Source organism: Marmota marmota, unplaced genomic scaffold (genome assembly GCF_001458135.2).
Source record: "Marmota marmota marmota unplaced genomic scaffold, marMar, whole genome shotgun sequence".
NCBI classification, from domain to species: domain Eukaryota; kingdom Metazoa; phylum Chordata; class Mammalia; order Rodentia; family Sciuridae; genus Marmota; species Marmota marmota.
This window is the reverse complement of record NW_026000000.1, coordinates 8,290,608-8,307,484: the sequence shown is the minus strand read 5'-3', so window position 1 is coordinate 8,307,484 and position 16,877 is coordinate 8,290,608. Positions and strand designations below refer to the sequence as shown.

At 42.9% G+C, this 16,877-nt stretch overlaps 1 protein-coding gene across 14 annotated transcripts in view; it reads left to right on the top strand.

The window, feature by feature from the left end:
- Wdfy4 (WDFY family member 4) overlaps window positions 1-16,877 on the top strand; it is a 274,400-nt gene that overhangs the window by 74,866 nt on the left and 182,657 nt on the right. For all 14 annotated transcript variants that reach the window (XR_007349237.1, XM_015498911.2, XM_048807497.1 and 11 more), the window contains 6 exons: window positions 11,995-12,209; window positions 13,170-13,264; window positions 13,859-14,084; window positions 14,487-14,563; window positions 14,831-15,052; window positions 16,190-16,368. Coding sequence is in view for 13 of the 14 variants with exons in the window: in XM_015498911.2 (XP_015354397.1) it covers window positions 11,995-12,209; window positions 13,170-13,264; window positions 13,859-14,084; window positions 14,487-14,563; window positions 14,831-15,052; window positions 16,190-16,368 (1,014 nt within the window). In the remaining variant the exon portion in view is untranslated. The remainder of the gene's footprint in view (window positions 1-11,994; window positions 12,210-13,169; window positions 13,265-13,858; window positions 14,085-14,486; window positions 14,564-14,830; window positions 15,053-16,189; window positions 16,369-16,877) is intronic.

The following is a 16,877-nucleotide window of genomic DNA, read 5'->3' as shown; positions in this document are numbered from 1 at the left end:
GAATTTGTTTTTTTGGCCTTGGCTGTATTTTATACAATGCAATGTTGTTGCATTGAGAATGACCAAGCCAGTGGTTTGGATGGTCTTGGTAGTCAAACCAATGGATGCATTATGCAAAAATCTACTACAGTGATGACTGATTAATTGACTGAGTGATGGACAGTGACCTGTCCTGCTGTCTCTTCCATGCATAGAAACTTCGTGGGTGAGTCTCAATGTTTTAGTCACTTTTGTGTCTCTCTGACCAATATACCTGACCAGATCAACTTAGGGGAGAAGTTTATAGTGGGCTCATGATTCTGGAGGCTCATTGTTCTGAATTTAGGGTGAGGTGGAACATCATGGGCAAAGGACTCAGCAGGGATGAAGCAGCTGAACTTATGATGGTAGGAAAGTCATGAGATTTCTTAACTTAGAAAGCAGAGAGAGAGGAGAGAAGGGACGGCAGGGCAGATACACCCCTCCAGGAAAGCCCCTAGTGACCCACCTCTGACTATGCCCCACCTGTCTATCGTTACCACCCAGTCAGTCCCTTCAAACGAAGATGGACTGATTAGGTTACAATTCTCATAATCCAATCATTTTATCTCTGAACATTCCTGCATTAACAGAGGAGCTTTTGGGGGACACCTCGTATCCAAACTATAGCACTGGATTTCAGGTAAACTCCCACTGTGTGGGAAAGACCTCCTGCTCTTTGCACTTCCTATAATGGTAATTGGACAAATTAGGTATGCAAATAAGAATTCCATTTGGTATGATGCTTCTTCTCTATTCAGGTCACAGTAAGTAATTTAGGAAAAGTCTGGTTCTCCCACACTGTCTCTCAAATATGCAAATGAAATGTAGTGGTGCATTTTCTCAGATATTTTCTGCAGATGCCAAATCAGCAGCCATTAAAAGTTGGATAATTAGAGTGATTAATTTCTGAAAGGGGAGGGCACCTCCTAATAACAAATAGATTAGTAAATCAAATGAGAAATGAGACCACAAAAAAAAAATGCTGAAACAAAACTGATTTCCCAAACCCCTGCAGATTTTAGTGCATGAAAAGAAACAAGGAGTCTCAGTAGATGGCAGTATTACTAAAAGGATGGAAAATGAGTTCCGGCTAAACTTCTGTTGGGTCTGCTGGATGGTTCCTAACATCCTCTACACTCTACCCTCCTTACATTATTCACACGCTCTTCCTCCTTTTTGGATGAGAAATAGATAGTTTTCCAAGTTGCATATGTCATCTTAGAGACCACTAGTTAAATAACCTTATGGTTTTTTCTGTTGTGGTTTTAATAGTGGCCACATTAAATTTGTTCCATGCACAACCCAGAAGTGATTTTTAATTTCCCCTTCAAAATTCTAGCACTGAAAGCTGCCCTTGGAAACAGATCATCCAGATGATTTTCTGTTTTTGGCATAATCATTCATATTAAAAATTGGGAGGTAGGAATTTTACGTGCACGCGGAAACAGGAAATCCAGCTCAGTTCTCTTGGAGCTGACTTGGCGCCGGAGAAAAAGAACTAATTGGGAATTAGGGTGAGGTGGAGCATCTTTCTGTGTTCAGAAGCTACGAGAGTGTGGCAGTAAGGAAGTGGTGTGGGCTAGAATTGTGACCAGTCTCAAGCACCACTTCACTTCTTGCAGGGCTGTGGCTTTCCATCATTTTTCAGCAGAGATGTTTACTTTTGCACATGACATCCATATCTTAGAGGGCAGGAAGCCAGATCCTGATTAGCAGGGGTGGAGCTCTGCCTGTCTTGGAGCATCCAATGGGATGGGTTTGGTGGGATGGATTTGCTTTTGCAAATAATTATGAAACTCCTACTACTCCTGGGGATTCAAAGATAAATGTCCCTGGAATTCATAATATGGGTTTTTGGATGGGTAGTCAGAAGATAGTAGAAGATAGTAAGACAATATCCTGATGAACACAGGAGAAGAAAAGCCACAGATATCTTACAGACACTGGAACAAGGCTTTAAAGAAAAGGCATGTCCATACACATCAGGTCGAGCAACTCATGAGGAGAAGTAATGAAGATCCATGTTTGGGATTTTACTCAGCTAGGATAGACCATGTGGATTGGAAGGCAGTGAGTGGTCTGAAAATGTTGTAGAAGCTGTGCATGAAGAGCCTTGAATGCTGAGTTGAGAGAGTTGAAGTGTATTTGAGTTACCATCCACCATCTTGGGCACTTACTGAACACTCACTCTAAGGGGGAATTTCAGGCTCTGAAGACAACAGAGCATGGCCAAATCTCAGCTGTGCCACTTAACAACCTCAGAGCCATGAGAAGGTTATTAAACCACTTGGATCCCCACTTCCTGTGTGTAGTTTGGGGATGACAATATCATCGCCCTCATGGTATTATTGGAAGGATTACATGAAGCAAAGCTTGAGTGCTTATGATGAGGAGCAGAACATACACAACAGCTTGGGAGCACATGCTACATGGCATAGCTACAGTGATTAGTTGCCAAAAGTTTTATGAGCACTTTATCATTTAATCTTCATAAGAACCTTGCAAAGTGGATGTCAGTATTCCCACTTTGCAGATGAAGACTTAAAACTTGCAGCAACTGATAGAGTTAACAACATTGCTAAGTGGTTGATATATGTTCCTAATGTGAGGTCTGGACTTCCTGCCACCTGCCTGGTTGACTTTCCTGCAGGCAGGTGTAGTCATGGGAGGTTATGGGAAAATAACCACCTGGTCAGACTTAGGCATTGAAGAGACCATTGTCTATCTTCAGTCTGCCCCTTACATCATTATTGGGTGTGTTCCAGAGACCTAAAGCCTGCTGTAAAGATTTTGTTGCCATGGAAACTTCCTGCACAGCCCGATGGAACAGAAAGGAGATAGAGTATGGGGTTTCACACATCCATCAACTAATTTGTGCCTAAATTTGGAAAAGGGTTCCATTTTCTGGAATAAGACTTTATTTCAAACACATTGAACTAATCATATGGGCTTCAAATAACTAAAATATTGACAGTGCTAATAGCCCTGGATAGCATTGCATAAGGGCAGGCTATTTGAAAAGAGCCATTTCCTCCTGGTGGAGTAGGATTCTTGCTTTGTTATAACACAGTAGACATTCCCAAAGTGTCAATTTTATGTGCTCTTTCCATCTGAGTCCCATACCCCAAATATTGCTATTATTCTTGAGTAGAAAATTTCAGGTTCTAGTCAAAATCCACATGACTTCTCAGGGTAGCCTCTTAAATAAAGCAAATAGACATACTCTTGCATGGAGAGGAAGAAGATTGAAATCAAGCTGCAATGGATATGAAATCATGGAGTAGGAATTATAGTTGGAAAGAATGGGCTCTGGCCCAATTATCAAGTGACACTGCTTCTAGTTCTTTTTATTCTCTTTACTTAAATGATTTATATAGGTCTCTTCCTTTGCACCTCAAATTCAATGACTCGAATGTGGCTAGATCACACAGATTGCAGAATTGATGTCTTAGGGCCAGAGAGCTAATGGAAATGTATAAATGAAGCCAAGTGTGACAATAGGGAGCAGTAAGGCCTGTGGCTAAAGAGGAAATTTTGCCTCAAGTTGGTCACATTTAATAAAGGGGAAACAAAATAGAAGCAAAACTCAAACTACACCTAGTAAATTAAGCACTTCTAAAGGCCATCAGTTTATGACACTTATGAGACACTAAATCCCCCTTTTTATAAGGAATTTTGGGTGCATTGTTAAAATCATGAGCTTTAGAGGAAGGCCTGGGTTGGAGATACCAGTTCTTCTCCTCATTAGCCATATGACCTTAAGATATTAATATCACCTCTTAAAGTCTCAGTGTCCTCATCTACAAAGCAGGTATAATGATGTTCTCCTGTTGAGAGGAGTAATAGAGTATATAATTGTAAAGTCCTTAGAAGAGTCTCTGTACTTGGCGTGTGTCCATCAGACAGATGCTGGCTTCACCATACCCCTCCCCCTGCTCTTCTGGTTTGATAGTCTGTGTTCTAGGTGTCTAAAATTTTGGAAAATATGAAATGCAAGTTAATACATTTTAGCTATAATCCAGCTGGCAGATTATTGATAAATTCATAACAGAAAGTTGACATTGAACAATATGTCATCTACTTGTGAATCAAAGAACTTGGATCCTTTCTTCTTCTGCCTTTATCAGTGACTTCAGCAAAACTCAGATGACAGCCAGTATAGCACTGCATGGAGGAGTTAGCTACCTACCAGATGGCAGAAGGGGAAAGGAAGTGTCCCAGCCAGCTTGAGGAATGGATCAGAATTCATAAAGTCAAAATTCAGCAGGGATAATCAGGCCTACCCCTGTGTCTAGAAGCATGTTCACAAAGTGTGTAAGGCAGAACACGTGAGAGAGTCTCAGTGCTTTAGGAGTAAGGTCATAATAGTCCTGAGTGGGGTGAGGACATCACATGGTGAAGTCCATTTTATGGAGGTAGCTGAGCCTGTGTTAAAGCTGCAGTCCAGCTGTGTGGTCAGGCACTGAGTTTGGGTACAGCTATGTCAGCCCAGAGGACGCCCAGGAAGTCAGGACCAGGCTGCAAATAGCCCTGGCAGGAAGGTGGTTCACAGAGGGAGACCTACTGGGGAAACAGTGCTCTTACTTCCAAGCCAGGATTCAGGACCTGGCACTGGTGTTGGGGCACTGGTTTGTGTCAGCTCAGACCATTATGCTGAATGGGTACAACACTCAGAGGGTAGCCCTGTGATCCGGGTCTTTTGTTAGAGGCTGGCTCAGAAATGTAGGGGGCTTCTTAGGTTAACTACAATAGAAGTGGTGGGTCTCTAAACAAGAGCAAGGTCAGTGCTGGGTCCCCAGGCTGTCTGGCTCTCCAGAACCAGAAAGTTGAGGTATTCAGGGCTCTGTGCCACTGTCTTGAATATCTCCCAGGAGCTGGGGTGGGCCAGGACCTGACAGATAGAAGGACAAATTCCTTTGCGTGGTACCTAAAGGCCCTCATGCTGTGGTTCTGCCCAGAGACCCTCAGACTTTCCCCGAAAGGCTGCTCTCATTGTCACTCCTTGGCCTCTGCATGTGCTAGTTCCTCTTCTGGAAAGGCCACCTCCTTGTTGGCCTAGCTTTCTCCACTATTCTTCAACAGCAAATAGTCAAAATGTTTTTTCTGACTACCTTGTCAGCCTTCTAGGTTAGGAACACTCTCTGTTCTAGAATATCCTGGTAGCTATTGTGTTTGAGGTAGAGCTAAAACTGGGGAAATAAATGTGAAAGGTTATTGTCTCGCAATGCTGTGAAGCTGGAGGAAGAAGAGAAGGAAAGGCAGAAGAGGAAGAGAGAAAGAAAGAAAGGAGAGAGAGAAAGAAAGGAGAGAGAGGAAAAAAAAAACACCCATAGTGTGATATTTATCTTGGGTGAAATATTATATTGACATAGTGAGGGTTGGGAAAATCATTTTTTTTGGATGGAAGGATATGTGAATTGTCACTTGAGTAATAAGTAAAAGCTCAGTAAAAGGATAGATTTTGAATAAATATTCCCAGCCTGGGGTATCAGCCAAAACGGGCATGCCATCATCAGCACATTGATTGTCACTATGGCTGGAGTACTGGGTAGACAAAAGGGGAGGAAGAGAAATGCAGTTGGGAAGAAATAAACATTTTATAAATTTTTGAGATCCTAGGCTTCTGCTACCAAGAAACCCTGACCATCACACATATATAAGACTTGTAAATGAAGGAGACTTTTGGAGCAGGCGCTCACATTGGTTATAGTTATCAATCTGTCCAAGTTCTTCAGGGAAGTTAGGCCCTTTAGACATGGATTCTGCTGATTCAATGTGAGTTGAATTCTCTCTTACATCCAAACTGAAAGCACAACCTCCCAAGCCTATAAGGCCACATGGGCAGCACAAATGAGGGTATTAGGCTGCTGGGGCTGTGGCAAAATGGAAAAATTCATGCCTGTAAAAAAGGGAACTAATTCTAAGTAAGAGATGGTAAAAATCACTATAACTTGTTGTGGGCCCTATTTATGCCTGGCATCTTGTTTATAGTCTTGGATAATGTAAAGAACATAACACATATCAATGCTTTTCCAAAATCATCAAATAAAATACATTTCAACCATTTGGAGAAAGCAATTAATCCAAATCCAAGTAATTCAACTAAGTTCCTACTTCTTTCAGTGTCTAGGGGAAACACTATGCTGGGTGGTGGTTTTACCTATAAGTCAGGACAGAATGGTTAATGTCCACAAGATACACTGTGGCTCCCTGGAATAATATCCTAGGCTCCTTGGAAACTCTCATCTGTATTAACCCATTTTCTGTTACTGTAACAAAATACCTAATCCTGGATGCTTTATAATGGAAAGAGACTTGTTTAGCTGGAAGTTCAAGGAGTTGATACTAGAATTGGCTTAGCCTTGGTGAGGACCTTGTGGCAGATGGAATCATAGTGGGATTGAGTGTAAAAAGGAGAGATTATATGGTGATAGACTGGATTCCAATGAGAAATATGTTAATGCTTTCTGAAGGCATCACCCTCAATGACCTAAAGACCTGTCACTAGGCCCTACCTCTTAAAGTTCCCACCTGTCACATTATTACCCTTGGGACAAAGCTTCCAACCTATGAACCCTTTGGAGACAAACCACATTCAAATCAGCACCTCTCCACCAGGACCCATCTTTAATTGTATACCAGGACTATTTTAATCTGGAGCAGGAAAGTTGTCAAGAGAGAGAGAAAGAAGAATAAATATCCGCAGCTGGATAGGATGAACTTGAAGTCTTGACTGTTAAGCAGAGAAAGCAGAAAACTCCTGAAGGCTGCCCCACAATTGCTCTGTGATAATTTGCCTTGCAGGTCCAGTCTGCCGGCCAGCCGGGTGACCCCATACTCTTACCACGGAGTCCTAATTGAACCACCATCCCCTTTCCTGCACTGGAAGTAATATGCGTTAGGAAAATCAATCCATTTGTAGGGGGAGAAACCAGACTGGTTTCCTGCTACTGCTCATATTTTCACTAAAACCCCATTTTCCTGGAACCAACATTGAAAAAAACAGCACATTTTATTCAAAACAAGGCAATATTGGTATTGACAGAGCTGCAGTGATAATGAGGACGATCAATTTTCCCTTCTCCATTATGGGGTATTGAGCAACTTTGGAGTAAACTTGTGGCATCATTAGACAAGATCAGCGTTTCTCCTTTTTGAAAACTTTTTCTCTTTCTTTTTTGCATATTTAGATTGTAAGTGTATCTGCTCTGATGAGGGCAGCGGGGGTAGGTGGGGAGAACAAAGCAAAACAAAACAAAAAAGTCCCCAAAGCAATATGTGAAGTGCTGGTAATAAAAACTGGGGCTCATAGACATTTCTTTTTAATTCTTATTAATAATACATTGTGATGTTATTTTTGCATTTTGCTCCATATAGACTGTCTCCCCAACTCTCACCCCAAATTAAAAGAGTGCAGTTACAGAATGGAATAATCCCAGTTCTGGTAGAGAGAATGCTCAAAGCAAGAGGGCAGATGTTCTTTGTCTGTTGTAATGGCAGTGGAGGAAAAAGGCAGAGGCTACGGTGGATGCAGGAAGAGACAGAACATCAGAAGGCAGTTCTGGAGAAGGAAATCAAGGAAATTAGTAGATTTCCACACAGAATAGCTCCTCAAAGCAAAAGTGAAAGAGTTGTTTAATGCACATTAATGTGGGCATTTCTACCTTCAGTTTCTGGTCCTTGTTGGGCTGCCCACATATCTCTGATAGATCAGGCTGGCTGTGCAGAGAACCTGTGTAAAGGGAGGTGGACTGCTATGGTGGCCCAGTTAGTGTATTCCAAGGGTTCACGTGCCGGAAGTCTGGTCTCCAGGATGGTGGTGTTGAGAGGTGGTGGGACCTTCAAGGGTGAAACCTAGTGGGAAGTCATTGGGAGTGTTGTCCTTGAAAGGAATTAATGGAATTTTCTTTTATTTTCCTTCCTTCCTTCCTTCCTTCCTTCCTTCCTTCCTTCCTTCCTTCCTTCCTCCCTCGCTCCCTCCCTCGCTCCCTTCCTTTCATTCTTTTAATTTCTTTCTTTCGATGCCAAGGATTGAACCCAGGGTTGCTTAGCCACAGCACCATATCCCCAGCCCCCAGCCCTTTTTTAAAATTTTGAGACAGGGTCTTACTAAGTTGCTTGGGGCCTTGCTAAGTCACTGGCCTTGAACTTGGGATCTTTTTGCCTCAGCCTCCCAAGATACTGGGATTACAGGAGAGTGCCACAGGGACCTAGTAGGTTCTCAAGAGAGGGTTGTTAGGAAAGAGTTGTCTTGCCCTTGAAACTCCAGAATTATAAGCTGCATAAGCCTGTTTGTTAATGCACTGCCCAGCCTCAATTATTTCACTATAGTAACAGAAAACAAATTAATACAAAGATTACCTTCTCCAAGTGATGAGACCTTTCCTTGACATTAGTCAACCATGTGATCAGGCTAACAGCAACATTGACAAAATAGTGATACTTCAGAATAACAAAATGCTGCCCAGAAGGGAAATACATCTGAAAAGTCATTCTCGTGTGACTTTATCCCCTCTAAATTTTAAATCAGGAGTGATATTAAATATACCTTAGAAATGGATACATTGCTGAATGCCATCAGATTGAGGTAAGAGGTACAGGCATTGAGTGTCTGGAAGCAGGTGAGAGGATGTGAGGTGGGCTGTGGCCCCTCTGATCTTTTTAAATTGGGGCATTATAATTATGCCTAGCATTTGGGTTTTCCTTTCTTCTTCCCACAACCTTTTCTCCCTCCTCTACTGATCTTCCTTTCACTCCTTTATTTGTTTATTTTTTTTAAAAATTTTTATTGTTGGTTGTTCAAAACATTACATAGTTCTTGATATATCATATTTCACACTTTGATTCAAGTGGGTTATGAACTCCCATTTTTAGATTGGCATTTTCTACATATACATAAAGATGAAATTCCCTTTGATACATTTATATATGTACATAACATAATTTTGTTACATCCATTTCATATTTTCCTTCCTAGAATTCTTCATTCCTCTCTTTGTTCTCATTTTTCTACTCCACTGATTTTTCCTATGTCTTCATGATATTTTATTATGATTCCCTCCTTCACCACCTTCTTTTCCTCATTTTGCTCTAGCTTGTGCATATGAGAGAAAAAAATTGACCCTCTATTTTCTGAATCTGGCTTATTTCACTTGGTATGGTTTTCTCCATTTCCATCCATTTACTGGCAATTGCCATTATTTCATTCTTCTTTGTGATTGAATAAAACTCCATTGTGTATATGTATCACATCTTATTGATCCATTCATCTATTGATGGGCATCTGGGCTGATTCCATAATCTTGGCTATTGTGAATGGTGCTGCTGTAAACATTGAAGTGGCTATATCACTATTGTATGCGAATTTTAGTTCCCTTGAATAAATACCAAGGACTGGGATAGCTGGATCATATGGTGGTTCCATTCCTCATTTTTTGAGGAATCTTCATACTGCTCTCTAGTGTGGTTGCACTAATTTGCAGTCCCATCAACAGTGTATGAGTGTATTTTTTCCCCTCACATCCTTGCCAGCATCAATTATTGTTTGGGTTCTTGATAATTGCAATTCTGACTAAAGTGAGATGAAGTCTTAGTGTTGTTTCAATTTGCATTTCCCTGATTGCTAGAGATGCTGCATACTTTTTCATATATTTCTTGGCCATTTGTGTTTCTTCTTTTGAGAAACTTCTGTTTAGTTCTTTTGCCCATTTATTAATTGAGTTATTTGTTTTTTTTGATATTGGGTTTCTTGAGTTCTTTATATATTCTGGATATTAATCCCCTTTCAAAAAATTAGCTGGCAATGATTTTTTCCCATTCCATAGGCTCTCTCTTAATTTTCTTAATCACTTCCTTTTTTAAAAAAAATTTTACAGCATCCAAGTTTTGATTTTATTTTTTATTTTTTGAACTTTAGGGATATTGTTGAGAAAGTTGGTGCTATATCTATATGATGGAATATTTTTCTTATAGCAATTGCAATGTTTCTGATCTAATACATAAATCTTTGATCCATTTTGATTTGACTTCTGTGCAGGGTAAAGATAGGGATCTGGTTTTATTCTTCTGCATGTGGATATCCAGTTTTTTCCAGCATCATTTGTTAAAAAGGACGTCTTTTATCCAACATATGTTTTTGGCACCTTTGTCAAATATCAGATGACTGTAAGTTTGTGGGTTTGTTGTTGCGTCTTCTGTTTCTTTGATCTTCATGTCTGTTTTAATTCTATTACCATGCTGTTTTGCTACAAATAGCTCTTTTTTTAGCATTACAATTCTTAATACACCTTTATACCACAATTTATCATATCTCTGATTGTATATAAGGTATGTTGACAGCAAATTCACATACATGTATTTTGTATAATGATGAGGGTCTGTAGCTCTTTACTGTAATTTGTGATCAGATATCGTGATGCCTCTAGCTTTGCTCAGAATCGTTTTGGCTATCCTGGATCTATTATTCTTCCAAATGAATTTTAGAATTGGTTTTCCTAGCTCTGTGAAGAATATCACAAATATTGCATTGAATCTATACATTGTTCTGGTAGTACAGCTATTGTGACGATATTAATTCTGCCTATCCAACAACGTGGGAGGTCTTTCCATCTTCTGTGGTGACACTTCAGACACTTCAGAATAATAAAATGATTCCTGGAAGGGAAGTTCATTTGATGAAAAATTATTCTAATGTGACTTCATCCCCTCAAAATTTTAAATCAGAAGTGTTATTAAAGATACCTTAGATGGCTGGGGTTGTGGCTCAGTGGTAAAGCACTCACCTAGCATGGGTGAGGCACTGGGTTTGATTCTCAGCACCACATAAAGATAAATAAATAAAGGTATTGTGTCCATCTACAACTAAAACATTTTTTAAAAAAAGATACCTTAGAAATGAGGACATCACTGAAGCCATCTGTTTGAGGCAAGAGGTGCAGATGTTGAGTGTCTGGAAACAGGTGAGAGGATGTGAGGTGGGCTGTGACCCATCTGCATTTTTAAAAAAATCTAGGAATGATGATGATTCTTTCCCCATACATTTGACTCCATGAAACATATATCTTACAAAATAGTGTTATCAGCATTTGGAAGAACCCAATTTTGTTTAATTCTCTCCCTTTTTGATAGAAACTTACCCTTGACCCTTTCTTTGTATAGAGACTCTCAAATAATCATGGAGAGAGCATGATGGATGAGGTGATTCTGAGCATGAGATCCAGGGACAAAGCCAGGCCCTGTCCTTATCATGTGGCCCCATGCAGTTAACTTGTCTGAACTCAGATTCCTCTTCTGTAAAATGGGGATGACCATAGCATCTACTTCAGATTTCCTCACAGGCATAATATAATCATATTGAAATGCTTAGAGCATGGCTTGCACATGTAAATACCTGGTAAATATTCTCATCATGGGATAAAATTTGGCACTTAAGGTAAAGTAAATGTCAGGCCTGGACTCCCTTTTACCTCTAATAGTTCCATAAAATATACTCAGGGCTGCAGGAACCCTGTTCCTCTCCAGAATACTGTTAAGTTCTCTGCTAAAGCATGTCCTATACTGGGCAGAGACCCTGTCTGCTCACTGGCCTCATCTTTATACCATGAATCCCCTGGGAGCAGGGAAGAGTCTTACCCATCTTTAAATACCCAGAAGTAGTGGTTGCAGGACCACTGATACTTGTTTGAAGGATAAGGAGAAGAAAGGAAGTAGGGAGAGTGCAATGAAAGAAAACTTTCATTGGGGATGTGAATAGCAGCTCAGGTCTTTCCCTAGGCTGGCCTCCCCCTGTGCCTGCTGTTGCAGGTGAGGAGGGATGTGGAAGAACACCTGAGACAGGGGTACGGTGGGCATGAGTTGTGGCAGGGGTCACTAATTGTCCCATATACAATCCCAGGCCCAGTTGAGAGCTTGTTAATGTCACCTGCAGGATGTCCTACCCTCAAGGTCTCATGGCTTTCTTTGGTTACCTCTTAGCTTTCTGAGGAGATCCAATGCTCCATGGCCAGTCATCTCCAGTCCCTGGTGAAATCAGAGAAGAACCGCCAGGTCATGTGTGAGGCGGGGATGCTCAGGACCCTCATGACCTCCTGTGGCTGGGCCCTCAGCACCAGCAGCAGCCCCTTGCACTCACATCTCATCAGGATTTTTGAAAAGCTTGCTTCCCAAGCCATCGAACCGGATGTGTTAAGGTACCATGTGAGCTAAGAATTACATGCTGCAGAGCAGGGTGATGGGTGCACCATGGTCAGTAGGGAGTCTGCTGAACAGGTGTCTTGGTCCCCCTCCAACCTTCAACACTGGAAGTCCATGGACGAGTCTTGGGTCTGCTGTGCCATGCACTGGGACTCACAAAGCAGACAGCCCTTCCCATGGAGATGGTGGTCTCTGGAAAGGGGGCTTCAAGGACATGAAGCTAGAGCTAGCCTTGAGGCCTGGGCAGTTCACTTGCACGGAGTGAGCTGCTGGAAGGAGTGGGACTGGGAGGAGTGGCACTGGGAGGGCCTGACAGACTCAGAGGCTAGTTTGCAGAAAGCTGGGGTGGCAGCACTCCTGTTGGTGACCTCCATGAAGTCACATTCCTGGAGAGCCACAGCAAGGAGGGAAGGCACACAGGAAAGTAGAGGTGGAAGACAAAAATCAGAGAAAGGATAGGCTGCATTCTGGAGGGAGGTTGAGTCTCCCAAGACCCTAAACTACCCTGTGGGAGTCTCCAGAGAGTGGCGCTGAGGTGGCGTCACATACTCAGCAGCTCCTTGCTTATACAAGTCAGGGGGACAGAAGGCTGCCTCTTTCTAGCCAGTAGGCATGGGGTCCAGAGGCTGGGCCAGCCTCTTCAGCCCTGGTCGGGCAGGCTGCCAGACCAGCCACCACACTTCGGGCTGGGTAGCAAATTCCTTCAGAAATTTTTATAAAAAATGCACATCACAAGATGGTGCTTGAGGCTCCTAACTTTGCAGGTTCTCTGGTAGCAAGACAGTAACACCCTGTCTCTGCAGTGCTTTAGGAGAGGGCATTTCAAGCCAAGGGGGTAAAGGGATCAAGGGAACACTGGACATCTGGGGGAAGTGGTCTGGATAAAGTTGAAGAAAACTTTAAAATGTGCCTGTAAAATGTCTTCACCTGGTTCTCTTGTATGTTATGATACTCAGACAATTTCTAGGTCTTGGAATTCCCCCACCTCTGTCTGCTAAAAAGAAAACCCTTGATTCTTCTCAGTGGCATGGAGGCCACCTTGGACACTCAGGTGAGGAGGGGGAAGAACTGGAGTAGCTCAGGGCTGATTAGGGGGATTAGAGGCAAAATGACAGGGTGATGCCCTGTGTCAGGCCTGCTATTTGGGAGGGTATCATTGCAAACAAAGTCATGGACACCTTGAATGTAATATCACATAGGGCACTGAAAAGGATCCAGTTTAGAGAAAGAATAGAAAATCAGTCTTGGAACTGGTTGCCAGAGGTAGGAGCTGAGAACTCTCAAGGAGACAACTTGCTGTGGAAGACAGCAGGTCAGCAAGCCTGTGCAAAGTCCCAGCAAGTAACTCCAGTAAGCAGGCAAGCCATAGATAGCAGCAGAAAGTGATGCTTGGAAAGGGGAAGGAAGCATGCTGGAATGAAAGAGAAATTTCTAGAAGAATGGAGGAACAGGTTATTTCCACCTTTTGGTATTATCAGAATCAACAGAGCTCATGCTGAAGGGTCAAGAGATCCACCGTCACTTATGTTTAGTGTTTGATGACTGCAGAATGATCTGTTAGTGGAGATACTTCAGGGATATTTCCAAAACAGGGGTGGAAATGCATTGGGCAAGGACATATCTTTTCTCTTGTTTTCTTTCTTAGGGTTACAGGCAGCAGATCTGGGCACGGTTGAGGGACCTGCAGAAGCCAGTCCAAATTCTGGAGTGGCTCAGCCCCTTGGGTCCTTAGAGGCATCCCGGGATTCAACCACAGCCCTTCAAACTGCACTGAGCCTCATCTCCATGACCTCCCCACGCAACCTGCAGCCTCAGAGGGCTGCTCTAGCACCATCATTTGTGGAATTTGACATGTCTGTAGAAGGTTATGGGTATGGACAACTCTCATTATTAATCTCCCTGTGTCTCTGATGAGTTAAAAAATTGATTACAAAATTATAGCTCCCATAAGTTTTTACCGCCCAAGCAGAGCAAAGAGTCTAGGTTATGAGCCCTCTCTGCTCAGTGGCTTTTCAGGGGCAGTATCACCAGCCATGGAGGATCACAGCCCTCTCTTTCCCTGGTGTGGCTACCTTCTGGAATCTCCTCCCATCCTCTCCAGCCTCTGTGGGGGATCCTAATAGCACCAACTGCTTTCTATCCTTTCATGGTATAAGAGTGGGTGAAGCTCCTACAGGAGGACCAGAGAGAGGAAATGTCATGGCCCCAACTAGCTGACTTCAGGCAAGAGGCACTTTGCAGTCCAGTGATCTGAAATTCTTTCTTTTTTCCAGCTGTTTGTTTATTCCAACCCTGTCTACAGTTATGGGCATCAACACCGAGTATTCTGTCTCTGGAGGGATTGGGACAGGTAGGTATTTCCCAGGTGGTTTAGTTCTCCACCTGACCCCAAGAATAGGTCCTCAAGTATTACTTATTTCCTGTGAGCATCTACTTCCTACCATGAATAATGAGACAAAAGCATCCTCTGCCTTGTGGAGTTGAGATGAAGTCGGCATGAGTTAGGCCAGGCACGGTGCTGGCACTTAGCGTGGCTGTCAACTCAGAGCCCCAGTGGATCTAAATTTGATTCCTCAGCAGGACAAACAGTGAGGCTACGCTTATGTTCTTATTCCAGGTGCTGCCAGATCATTCCCTCCACCAGGGGGTCTGACCTTCTCCTGCTGGTTCCTGATCAGCAGGCAGGCTGCTATCACTGAGGGCCACCCTCTGCGCTTCCTAACCTTGGTGCGCCACCTGGCCAGGACCGAGCAGCCCTTTGTCTGCTTCTCTGTCAGCCTCTGCCCAGATGACCTATCCTTGGTTGTGTCCACAGAAGAGAAAGAATTCCAGCCCCTGGGTAAGACATTGGGATGCTATACTGGTGTCTCCTATACTTGGGTGAAATGAAGCTGAATTAGAAGCTCTTGATAAGGGCATGTTTAGAAACCTGGCAACCTCTTGTTTCTCCTCATCTTTAACAGTTGCTTCCTTAGGTTCCACATCTGGTGAAAGGTCTAAACAAATATTTGTTGAGTGCCACTGTGGTCTGGGCTCTGGAGTTGTAACTGTCAGGCAGACAAGACTCTATACCTCAGTGTGATTTCAGAGGTTATGCTCAGTAGCTTTCCAGAAACATAGCTCACCACTGGCAGAGTGGTCATGGATGAATCTTGGGGAATTGCCTCATTGGAACAAAAACTGTATCATCTCCTGTACAAGGTTTGCAAGGAACACACACAACTTAGCTACAGCTAAAGCAAACTTAGACATTCCACAAATGTTTAGCCCATAATCCAGAGGGCTGGCCAGTGCTTGGTGGGCAGGTTGGTGGCCCTAGGGACCCAGGAGCCTGATCATCCCTCAGTAGTGCTGGTGGCTGCTCCTGGCTCTGTCTTTTGGAGTTCAGCCTTGTTCTCCAAGCCCACCTGCCTGAGATGGCCAAACCTAGTATATCTCTGCAACATGTTCCTCTTTTGTGTTCTGAGTCAGTGTTTCTAGTGAAATATGTGGAAGGCTTAGAGAGAATGGTTGATATCCTCAGCTCACAGCAAGACTTCCTTTGCCCCTTCCCTTTCAGGACTTTTACCTGCACATGGCCACTACCATCAAGGCAGTCTGATGTAGCTAGACCCTGGCTAGAACATGACTCTTTTGTTTAAATACTGACTGCATGACCTTGGGCTAATTACTTAAGCTTTCTTTGCCTCAGAATGGTAAAATGGGAACAATAATATTGCCTTTCTTGCAGAGTTGTTTGTGAAAATTAAATGAGCTAATAATCATAATGGTGCTTAGACCAGTCTGGCACAGTTAGAGCTCAAGGACTGATGGCTGTTGCTGCTGCTAATGTAATTTTTTATGAGAAGAAGGGTGGGTTATGTCTACCCCAGGCAAAAGGCCCACATGGGTTGACCAGGGACATCCCTCTCCACCGCTACTGGGTTACTGCAGCATGATGCCAAATGCAAGGTCTAGTGATTGTGTTCTCTTCTAGACATCATGGAACCCGAGGATGAGTCTGAGCCCTCTGCAGGATGCCAACTTCAGGTCAGATGTGGCCAGCTGCTGGCTTGTGGTCAATGGCATCACCTGGCTGTGGTTGTCACCAAGGAAATGAAAAGGAATTGTATCGTTTCCACCTATCTAGATGGACAGGTCATTGGTTCAGCCAAGGTGAGATGGTTTCCCCAAGCTCTAATTACCTCATGACATACCTTCTGATCCCACTACTTGGAGTGGTTTGGGTTCAGTTCAATGTTTTCTTTCAAGCAGGTTTGATATCTAATGAAAACCCCCTTGCTGTCCAAGATACTGAGCTCAGGTGTGAAAAGGACATCTTAAGAAAGTTGACTGAATAATAAGACACTATAAATCTCTGAAATGCACAAAGCAAAGCTTCTCACATTTTAAGATGCAAATTTCACAGGGAGGTCTGAGCAAAGCCTAAGGTCTGACTTCTAAGACCTTCCTGGTGAGGCCAATGCTACTGTGTGCCATTCTTAGGAACAAGATGCAAACGCGGCTTACCTGATTTAGAACAAGAATGACAAGAAGGGTAGCAGAATGTGAATGAGTAGTTGGAGGAAACTCCTCATCATCCTGATTTAGAGATCAATGTATAAGGGAGGGCAAGGAGTTGGAATACATGCTTTATCCAGCAATCCCTGTCAGAGGTCCTTGAG